The sequence below is a fragment of the Cyprinus carpio genome, chromosome B22 (assembly GCF_018340385.1).
Source record: "Cyprinus carpio isolate SPL01 chromosome B22, ASM1834038v1, whole genome shotgun sequence".
Classification (NCBI taxonomy): domain Eukaryota; kingdom Metazoa; phylum Chordata; class Actinopteri; order Cypriniformes; family Cyprinidae; genus Cyprinus; species Cyprinus carpio.
The window spans coordinates 23,830,268-23,841,750 of NC_056618.1; the positions used below are offsets into that span (position 1 = coordinate 23,830,268).

Below are 11,483 nucleotides of genomic sequence, written 5' to 3' on the forward strand. Positions count from 1 at the left end.
CATCAGAGTATCCAATGTCCAGTGGGAGGAACAGCACTTTCCATTGAATCACGGAACAAACTCTCAACCTCTATATACTATTAATTTAACAACTCTTAATGCGAAGAGGCGAACAGAGACTGATGCAGTCCATGTTTAGTCATGTCAGCATTTAGCAGTTCAGGTTATTTGATATGCGCAGCCGTTCTAATTAATTAGTTGAAGAGGTCTATTTTTGTACTCTTGTTAACCTATCTGGCACTAAGAACGAGAATGTGTTTACACGCAATGCTATGTTAATGCTATGCTAAGGTTCCTGAGAACTTGCATTAAACTTTCTGAGGTGCATCACTTGTTGGTTGGGTTATGTTTGCAGTGCGTCAGCACACTGAAGGCTCATTAGGCGTCTTGTACACATATATTGCACACTGTCCATGAGGTGATCTTACTTAAATATCTTGATGCAAAACCACACCAGCAACCTTCTACTTATTACATGTAGAGGTTTCCCATAATCTGAGGCCTTGTGAATTCTAGGAGGTGATCTATTTGGGGTCCTGTCCTGGATTGAACCCAGCACCTTCTGCCCGTGTAATACCTTATCCGCATTCTGTAACTGCTGTGATAAAATGCATGTTACATAACACCATGGCTAAACAGCTAAGATGCACTGACCAGTCAGTGATAAGTGACATAGTAAAATATGTTCTGTTGATTCCCCAGTGCACAAGGGACCACTTTGCATCAAGTCACCCTAAAGCTGAAGCATCTGAAAGCTTTTACTAGCTCGAGTCGATAAAAGCTTGCTTTAGCTTGCACGTTGACTTTCTAGAATGATGACGAGCCGGGAGTTCCTGGGAGCATTGCTTCAGAGAGACTGTCATAGCATAACTTGGTGGAAGGGCAGCAAGGTGGTAGACATAAATAAGGTCACCGTCAAGCATTCGTTTCAGCATATAAGGCTAGGCTATTCGTTTGGATAGTGCAAAACTGCTGTCATTACTTGTCGTCACCGTGTCCACCATAAACGTAAGTGACCAATGAGCATCATTGTTTTCCATTGAGCGAGTACAGTCAGTGCATTCCTGACCTCGCCTAACCGCCCAACCTTCCCCGCCCCACCACCAGCTGCTAATATCGGGCCAGCTGACAGAATAAGATCAATGGCGGGGCTCATGGTTATGTTTGATCTGCTGTCTGCCAGCACTGCAAGGCGTCACACATTTGCATGCGGGTGTGGGGCCTTGTGCCAGAGTCCGGGACTTGTCCGAAACAGCATAAGCATGTAAATGGAGCCAAGTCTACTTGGGTAGTGCTGGATGGAAACTAGCTTGATAGCATATTTTCCTAGTGCTTCAGCACAAGGACTTGTGATTAGGAAACCAGCATAGGTCACTATATTGGGTAAGGGCTCAAGCACAAATCTGAAACTACTAGGACTAGGAATGTATTAGGACTTTTAATTGAATGTGCTAATTTGCGGCAATTAATAATGATAATAAATAAAAGAGATAAAATGAACTCATCAAACTCAAACAATTAATGCCCCATGACCTGTACATAAATTCAAAAGGAATGTTCCTATAGCATGGAAGCAATTTTATCTTGAAACCCCAAAAGCAAAAATGCGAAGCATATTTTTACAATTTTGACAGTCAACACAGCCTAGTACAGGCAACGCACTTTGCTAAACCACAATTACAGAAAGCTGGTAACACAAAAGAAAGGGCGCATTCCTACAAGATGCAATCTTGTAAGCAAGACACTGATACGAATGAAGGGTCTCAAAAGTTGAACCACTTTTAACTTTTAAAGTTGACTTACATCAGGGGGATGTGCAAAGCGATTGATAGAAATTGACTTAGGGGCCTGCGGGGGCCATTTGCACAGAACGCGTTTTTGCATGACACAGGTGCAGGACAGTGTAATTTACAAAAAAGGGCAAGGTCTAGAGATGTTTTTCGAAAAGCTGATTTTAACCTGAGCACTGCATTTTTAGAATGCTGTGTCATGCACGAGATGCTGCAAAAGATGCAGGTGCAATGGTCAGACACATTTATCTAAGGCAAGTTTACATAGGAAAAGCAATTTAAAAGCAGCACAGTGGAATGCAAAACAGATTCAATGTGAACGGCCCTTTACAGTGCATTAAAGGCTACATTTTATCAGCTTGGGTGTCCCGTGGGAATCAAACTTAAGAACCTGGGATTGCTAATACTCCTACCCCTAAAGCATAAAGCATTGACATTTCAGTGTAAAAAACCCTGTTCTTATATTGTCATTTGATTGTACGGTGTTCATGTTGCTCCCTGCAGTCTTCTGATTTAGTGTGCACTCAACTCACTCAATGTTTTTGTCAATCAAGAGGTGCTACTTTGAGACTACAGATTCATGCACAGACGTGCGAGTTTACTTTTTTAGGGAAATAGTATTTCTGTGTGACAACTGGGTTTTCCCCCAACTGGTTTTCCATGCAGTGCTGCAGGAGAGATTCCGCTAATGTAATGCATTCTAAGGGGCAATGTTTTGCACTTAAGGGGAAAAATCAGAGCTGTTTTCCAGCTGGATACCTTACGTGGGAAAAAGTGATGGGGGCGGCGAAGGAAAGTGTTTCTTGATTGGTAAGTTTAAGACTAGACACTTCTTGGTGACATGGATTCATGTTGGAGACTGTACAGAAAGTATTTGTATTCTGGCAAGTTAGGAGGAAGGTTTTATGAACTGTCAGTCATTTCTTTATGTGCCTTACAAAGTTAGTTTCACTGCCTCCTCAAAATGAATGCACCTCAGCTTCTTTGGCCACAGATATTGTTTAAACCTTTACAGTACACAATATGAATAGACATGTTATGGACAATCAAACATGGTTTTACTAAAACTGTACTGTAGAGTTTGTGTACAGGGTTTCACTCTGTGAGAGACCCCTGTGCCCACACCTCACCCTCGCTTTCCCAGCCAACTGATTTAACAACCTCACCCTTCTGGAATGTGACACTTTGCTCGGTGGAACGCAGGACCGCCACAAACATCACTGTTAGCCTAAGGGAGATACAAAGAGTTAGCACAACCTTTGCTTTACTGCAGCAGTAACATGGTTTATTTGCAAGCAATAGTTAAAAAGTGTGTCCTGCCTTTCTGACATAGTTTGTGAAGAATTATTTGTGTTTGTGTTCCTATCCATCTCCATTGCTAAGCTTGGTCTAACGGAAGTAAATGCCAGGTAACTAATCTCTCTAGAAAGATATATGCAGCCAGATGGTCTACTTACGACATTGACTAGCAGGGATTAACTGGTCAATGATAACCAGCCAAAAAAGACCAGGGGAGTCATTATTTTTGCTATTCTGTTCAGTACCACAAGCAAAATGCCTAACAAGTATTCAATATGACTGTTGTGAAAGAGCTATGAGATGCTATCCTAAATGCCCACATGTACAATTGATTACTTGGGACGTCAATCAAGATGTTTATCACTAGAGCAAAGCTGACAAAGTTCAACCAAAAGGTTTTGAGGTGTGCTGTGGATTTGCAGGTTTCTCTAGAATGCTTGCTCTATGTTCTATTTGTAGACACCTATGCATGTGTGGGTGAGAGCGATAAAAAAGGATGTGGTGTAGGTTCTACATTAAGAAACAGCCCTAAATGGCTGACCTAAGACCAGCTGCTTTTCTCGGAACTCCAGCCTTAGTCAGTTCCAGTAACTGCCGAACTGGTCGCAGATCTGCGATGGACCGTATGCCTGTGTAGGCGGGAGTGTCAGGCCTCTGCGCCCACTCCCAGCTTGCGTGCAGTATCTCGCTGCCACCTGAGAGTCTGAAGCTGTGCAGACTGCAAGCGAAACAAGGCCGGAGCTTCAAGCAGCACTTTCTACAAACATCTGAAGCATGATTGTTACGCCTAAGCATGAAAGGTGTCCCATTCTTCTCTGGGAAAACCATTCCTACAGAGTTCAGCTCAGGGGTGTCCAATTCCTGCTCTTAGGGAGCCACCTTTCAGATATGTTTAACTTTAGCCCCAATTAAACACACCTGAACCAGCTAATCAAGGTCTTCAGGAAACTTTCAGACAGGTATGTTGAAGCTAAATTTGACCTTTGGGAGCAGGATTGGACAGCACTGACCAGGGGTGCCCAAACTCGGTCCTGGAGGGCCGGTGTCCTGCAGAGTTTAGCTCCAACTTGCCTCAACACACCTTCCTTTAAATTTCTAGTATCCCTAGTAAGAGCTTGATTAGCTGGTTCAGGTGTGTTTAACTGGGGTTGGAGCTAAACTCTTCAAGACACCGGCCCTCCAGGACCGAGTTTGGACACCCCTGGGTTACACCTTTTCACACCTGAACCATCTAACCAAAGTCTTTGGGCAGCTGCATTGAAGCAGACTGGAACTAAACTGCATGAAGTTGGCAGAACTGGACACTAATGTCCTAGCCACTTTATTTGTAAGCTATTTTCTTGCATGAGGGCTCTGATTCATTAGTCATTATAAGTACTATAGATTGGACAGCTAGATCATTTTGTACCAATCTGGGATACTGCTTTTTCAAAACCCTTGATGCAGGACATCTTGTTCCCAAAGTTTGCATCTGCATACAGAGGTTTATAAAAATTTTATGAAGAGTTTTTGCTAGGGCAGGACTTCTGACCTAAAACTGTCCTTTCTCAAGACTACAGAATGGTAATTAAGACTAGAGGAAGTTTAAGAATAGAGGCTATACTCACACTCGAGCTGTAGGAACAAAATATGGCAACAAGGGAAACATTGTGTGACATAAATAGAACCTTGTGGTTCCTAAAACCAAATTAATCTTAAAATCTTATTTCAGTCTTTGCAACACAGATTTTAGACACCACCAGAATGTGACAAAGTACAAACTTGCCATACATCTTCATTGTTGGCTATAGTTTTCATGCTATTTGGTCAACTATTTAAAAGCATTTTATCACAAATATTCAGTAGACATGCAAGTTATGCAGTGCAAGGAAAACTTTAGACAAACTAGTTCACCCAAAAAACAACTTCTTGTAGCAAAGAATGACTCCTTTCTTCTTCACTGCCAATTCTGTACATGTGCTACTGGAGCAAGCTGCAGCATGTTGCCACGATAGACGTCTGACGTTCATAAAGACGCATGTGGTTTAGTCTTGTAAAACTCCAGTCAGCACATGCTTATAGCTCTCGAGCGGCCACGTAAAATTACCCTGTACTTAAGCAAATTCTAGACTTTTACACCACAATGTCCACTGTCTGTAGGATGTTTTTGCTGGCTGCATAGACTAGCTGTAATTCTAATTCTGTAGCTAGCTTGTGAGTGCCTAAAGCCAATTGTTTATCAGTTTTTAAGGATCTAGAAAATGCATATGAATACAACATCGACGGACAATTAGCATAATGGCTACAAGGCCTGAAAATGGGGAGAAAAAAATGGTGTAAAAATAGTATATTTTGTACAAAAATAGTGTCATTGACTTAATAATAAAGATGAATTGATTCGCTCCAGTTTCCTTGGCAAACGGCTTGAAGATCATTTCGGTTTGAACGGTACCATACTGCCCCCTTTCTGTCATGAACAGTACTGTATTCATCATCAAACAAATTCATAGCCAGCAAATACAGCTTAAATTAATTTTGTGAAAAGCAAAGAACATTAAAGTGACAGAGTGTTTTATTTCAAATAAATTTATTGTTAATTTCATCCACTGTACAAAGCAAGCAGTCAAGTCTTGTGGTTTGTGACTTCACTGGGGTGGGGAACAGACAAAGCCGGAGACCTTTTCACACCGACAGAATATTCTACTGGGAAACAAAATGAGAAATTTGACATAAACAACATTAATTATACTCTATAATGAGTGTGGTCCTGCATATGTCTACAATGTGTACATACCAACACAAATTGTTTACTCCAATGCTTTGACGATTGCCTCGTTTGCCTCTATGCTGATCAGAACCTCGGCCCGGGCCGCTTCATCTGAAACACCCCCCAGTTCCGACTGGGCTTTCTCGAGGTTCGCTTTCGCCGCCTGCAGAAAAGACATGGCACTCCTGACATTTAGTTCACATTCACTGTAATCTTGACACGATGTATCGGGTGACAATTCAATCTATAACAGCTGACATTATAAAAGGTGCCATCAATTGGAACGAGTGTATCTTCAATATCTTGAAGCACCTTAGAAGTGAGAAAACTCATCTTTGCCTTAAAAATCAATACTACTGCTATTTGAGCCACATTCTAGACTAGCTCAGACATTTTCTCAACAGTGTGAGCAAATAAACGTGGCCTCTTTCCAGTGAAGGACATTTGTCACAGTGGCGATTACACAGTGTAAAGGCCAAACATTGCTGGGAGTTAAAGGTCTCTCAGTGGGGATTTGACACATCTGCACCACTTCAACGGTGACTGACCTTTTCTTCCTTATTAACCAGCGAGGCCCCCAAGCACAGCTATCTCTAGGAAGAATAAAAAAGCGGCCTATTTATGTGTAATGAACCCGAAAGTGCTCTTTATTCCGTGTCGGAAAAAGGGCATGTCCGAGAACATCCCGTTTGGAATGAGCTCATTTTCGGTGTGTGTCATTCCGAATGTTTGACTCGTTCTGAGAAAGCAGTGACTAACAGAAAATGAAGACTGTTGTATTTCTGTGGAGGATAAATAGCATGAATACAGTCAAAGGGTGGCTTGATATAGTTTCAAATGCTAGATTTAAATGATAATCCTATAACCGGGTGTCTACAGAGGCAAAAAGACAGATAATAGGGCGTTTCCGAAACAGTTCTTGAACTTTCAAATACGACACAGCTACACAGACTTAACCTCATTAAACAATCCTCGATTATATTCTAAACAGTCTTGTGTTCTATTATTATGAAAATCAGGAATGTACTGGAGTGTGAAAAGTGGAGAACAAAGCCATGCTTGAAGGAGTTTTCCAATTATTCTTTGCGTTGAGATAACAGCATAGCAGGGACTCACTGCGAGGTCCAGGCTGTCCAGAGGAACGGCCTCCTCCGCCAGCAGCTGCACTGAAGAGTCTGCATTGACGGTGACTGATCCGCTGCTCACTGAAAAACACACACCACATTTAATCTCACGGATGAGAGTTCAAGAGTTAAGTCGTATTGTTCGTTGACGCTTGAAAAGGTTCTGATTTGTAGGACAAGCCTGACCCCTTCTGGCTGAATTTCTAAAACTAAAAGTTGTCTACTAAAGCAATCAGTGTGTCACAAATGTGTCTTTATGTTGGATTGCATTGAAATCATATTAACATATCTGAATCACTCCCTTTTGAAGTGTGCTAATGAGGACTAAAATACCCACAAGTCATAGTCACATCCATCACCTATTTTATTTCTCCTTGCAAGTGTTTCTATAATTAACATGTATTATAAATTTAGAAATTATATCAAATGTCTTCTCATCTTTTTAACTGTACTCCTTCCAAATTAAATCATATCATACTAATCAGGTCAGGTATTACCAATCAGACTAGATTTCAATTAAATAAGGGTCAAATTAGCGTTCCGAAAATTACCAAAACTAGAATGACTTTTAATATATAAAAAGCTAAATATATGACGTTTAGCTCATTTTAGTTTAAGTTTGGTAGTTTGACGCCATGTGAAAGTTTTAGAACAGGGTCAAATCAAAAGTAAGTATGTTAATAAACATTTAAACAGTAAATTATAAACAAAAATTTTGCATGGCACTAGCATCATCAAAGTAATGGGTTCAATTATCATTGAATGCATGAAGTATTAAAATGCAATACAAGCTGCTTTTGATAAAAGTGTCTGCCAAATGCATAAATGTCTATGTAAATGTAAAATGAGATAAGGGATAAATTTAAAAAAAAAAAAAAAGATTATTTATATACAGAAAGATAACATTTACATAAAGTGCTATCTATGCTTTGCTCTATGGCTAAAAACAAGAAAGACTAGTGGAAATATTTTTTCACTTCATGAAATAAAATAATAAGCACCATACTGCTGAAATTATCCTCATTGGAAAGTCATTGGTTGATTATTGGTTTAATGTCATGCCAGCTTGAGTATTTTCATCACAAGTAAGTTGAAATACTAAAATACCATTTTAAATACATATTTCTATGTTTTTGGAAAGTCACGGTCACTATTGTAAATTCTTTTGCTTTGACTCACATACTGCAATTTATCTCAGATCTGGATGGTTTGGAATTTTCAAAAATCTCTAGCGAGAAAACTGATGGAACCATAGCCACAAGAAGTGAGCATCATAACGGCTGGTAAAACAGCACTAGACAACTCACCGAAATACTTAGCAGAGGAACCATCGTCATTGAAGACGGTGACTACGCCGGGCCGGAGCACCTGCAGTGTGGGGACGTGGGCTGGGAGGATACCAAAGGCGCCTGTAAGTGTTGGGACATCAATCTGTTTTACATTGGCTTCCTTGAAGAACACCTGCAAAATGCATAACAAGCTTCACTGCACCAGATGAAAACAGTTTTGATGTTTAATTCGAAAGTTGGCAACCAAACTATTAAGGGTTTGAACTCCACAAAGGAACAATGAAGCACAGTGCATTAAATATGACCACTGTGCCCTTGAACAAGACATCTGAGCAGGTCACTCTAGGGAAACTTATTAGAGCGACAGTGCACTTAGATACAATTATGAAAGCATTATATAAAAATGACAAACTATTAAATACAAAAGCACCTGATCTATTGGGAATATTTCTAAAAAAAAAAAAAAAAACCAGTTCTGCTAAACTCAGGGTTCCCACACTATCTGAATAATGGGAGTAATCACAGACTGTGATCAGTTGTGATACTAAATAAAGTAAGTAAACAAGTAAATATGGGAATAAAAAAAAAGACATTAATTCCATTTTGAAATTAACCAATGCTAAGAGAAAGGTTTAAAAAAAAATTACAAAATTAAGTGTGGAGGCACCAAAAACGCAACATGGTCATTTCGTCAATTTATTTGCAATCTAACGTTTTATATTTTATCATATGCCGACCTGGGCATGGGTTTAATGCAAAGACATTACAAGGTGCGGTAACAAAGTGCAGTTGTCAGATTGCTTCTGTATTCCTTGTGTTCTGTTGATTTTTTGTTTTTAATAATATTTGTGCATTATTTACTCTGACTTTTAATGTTGCTCTGATTTTAAAATTAGCAGCCACCTGTACAGACCGTCACATAATGTTTTATTTTTATTTGAACTTTAATCTGCAATGTGTTTCTATTTTATATGCTTCTGCTTCAATGAATTCCCTGTTAGTCTGACAAAAATTATATTCACAAATCACACAACACATGCCTTTTTGTTTATTTTTTTTTTAGTTAAAATAAATAAAAATCCTTTAAAATGAAAAAAGTGCACCTGGAAATTAAAATATATTAAATGAATATGTTAAGTTAAACAATACAAATATTTTTTTTCTGACACTGATGAGCTATAGAAATCATAATAATAAAACAACTGAAATACTCTTAAATATTTGCAGGTTTTGCATGAGTTTTAAAAGAAAAACTTCAATGCAGAATTAATATTGTAAATGCTGTAACACTATAACACTAATATGACAATATTATCCGTGATGTAAAATTTATTGTGAGGGTTAAAACTTAAAACAATAAGATATATATTTTATAAGCTGTCCTAAAACATTTAAAAGTCTGATATTCATCCTGATCTGTCAAAAAAACAAGTCAAGGTGATCAGTAGCAATGCTAACAGTCTGCTAAAGTCATTCAAACTAGAGTCCATGTTTTGCAAGCCAAAAATACAAACAAACAAAAAACATTTATATGTATGGTGTACAAAATGTTACACTAATTTCATTCGCTTCAGATGCAAAACTGATTCATCTAACTTACACCACAGTATGTTTATAATTGACAAGCTTAGCCAGATGAAGTAGCACGCGCAGCTTGCAATCAAAAGAAGCTACAAATAATAAAAAGAATACACAAAATAACAACATAAAATAAACCGTGACAAAATAACTTTAAAAAAATATAATGTTACTAAACTAATCGTGGCCGGTGTCCATGCTCAGCACTAGCGTGTTAGCAGAGCGTGTAGGCCCGAGCGCGGAGCGTCAGTAGCGTTACCTGTGTCGGCGACGCGAAAGTGAAGGACATCTGCGCGGCGGGCGCGTCGGCGTAACAGCGCGCGTGTCTCAGCGCGGGGACCGCGCGACGAAGGAGAAACCTCGCTGCCATCATTTTTACCACGGAGAAGCGACCCGACCTTTACAACACGGTAACACACCAGCCTCAGCTTCCCTGTGTACTCAGACAGGCAGTGCGCGGCTGATAGGACAAGGACACGGGCAAACCTTCCCGTCAGGCCTTGCGAGTACTGGGGGGCTGATGGGACATGTAGTTTTTTATGCGGAGGTTATTTATTCACATAACTGTACATGTTTTTCAACATTTGTCATGCCACTTTTATATAAAATTGTTTTAGCCTTGTCCTAGATTTAGATTAAACATTGAAAATATTAAAATTGATCTTAAAATATTCCTTATTATTACACGTTTTAAACTATTATGATGATTAAACAAGGGGGAAATAACACAAACCATTTTATGTATGTATGTATTTACATGTCTTTATATACCCAAAGGGCTTTATCAAGCATTTCCCCCCCAAAAAAACGATATACGAATACTTTTAGGAGAACATTAAAGACTAGCTATTGACAGAACAACGAAACAAACAAATAAACTTCATTTATTTAAAGCAGTTAAATAAGGTAAATCAATTAAACGTTTAATAAAATAAAATGATAACTATGTTTTCCAAAAATAGTAAAAAAGATTATATGTTGATGTCTATCATTTTTTTGCACAACAATACTCAGTTAGTGACGTCATTTCCATTACAACAAAGTTTTTCAAATAAAAAAATCATGGCACTTGTCATTGAAGAGTATGTTTACAGTCACATATGAGAGAGAGAGAGAGAGAGAGAGAGAGAGAGAGAGAGAGAGAGAGAGAGAGAGAGAGAAGAAAAAAGAGAATGCAAGGTAGTAATCATCAAATTATTTTATTGTGCATGTTCACTGGTGGACATTGTTTATAGATGGTGATCAACACAATGGTGATGATGAATATTTTTAACTATATAATGTTGCTCATATGCCATTAAATAGCTCCATTGGGATATGTTGTCACAAAACGTCTGTGAACTGTATATTTGTTTCTGGTCAACATCGAAATATTCATATGTCGTTTTTTATTTTAGTCTTACTTTAGCAGACATCCCAACCTGCAAAAAGTCATTTCAGGGAGGTATCCCGAAGCCAACATCCCCCCCCCCCCCCCCCCCCCCCCCAAACAAGGATATGACATTTCACCACAGAACATGACTTTACTAAAAAATATAAAAGCATAAAATATTATTTCTATAAGCTATAGGCCTGTGCAATTATTCGTTAATTATGTTTAAATATGTAGATTACTTTAACTATTTATTTAAGCTGCTTATACCATTTATGTAAACTG

The 11,483-nt window shown here is 38.8% G+C and overlaps 1 protein-coding gene across 2 annotated transcripts; it reads right to left on the reverse strand.

The window, feature by feature from the left end:
- Positions 1 to 5,638: 5,638 nt before the first annotated feature.
- LOC109091626 (ATP synthase subunit delta, mitochondrial-like) lies at positions 5,639 to 10,334 on the reverse strand. 2 transcript variants are annotated; one of them, XM_019105411.2, is made up of 5 exons: positions 10,086 to 10,334; positions 8,267 to 8,420; positions 6,952 to 7,040; positions 5,863 to 5,998; positions 5,639 to 5,771 (listed from the first exon to the last, which is right to left on the reverse strand). In XM_019105411.2, exons 1-4 carry the CDS (start codon positions 10,197 to 10,199, stop codon positions 5,876 to 5,878), a joined length of 480 nt encoding a protein of 159 aa, XP_018960956.1. In that variant the 5' UTR covers positions 10,200 to 10,334; the 3' UTR covers positions 5,639 to 5,771; positions 5,863 to 5,875. The 2 variants fall into 2 exon arrangements, with proteins under 2 accessions (XP_018960956.1, XP_018960957.1); XM_019105412.2 differs by having other exon boundaries at positions 5,639 to 5,768; positions 10,086 to 10,330.
- Between the last annotated feature and the right edge of the window lie 1,149 nt (positions 10,335 to 11,483).

Excerpts from the sequence above, each read along its gene's own strand:
- LOC109091626 (XM_019105411.2), bottom strand. The coding sequence starts at position 10,199 with ATGATGGCAGCGAGGTTTCTCCTTCGTCGCGCGGTCCCCGCGCTGAGA. Across the intron at positions 8,421-10,085 it reads CTTTCGCGTCGCCGACACAG|GTGTTCTTCAAGGAAGCCAA; the intron begins GTAACGCTACTG and ends TGCATTTTGCAG. Across the intron at positions 5,999-6,951 it reads TGGACAGCCTGGACCTCGCA|GCGGCGAAAGCGAACCTCGA; the intron begins GTGAGTCCCTGC and ends TCTTTTCTGCAG.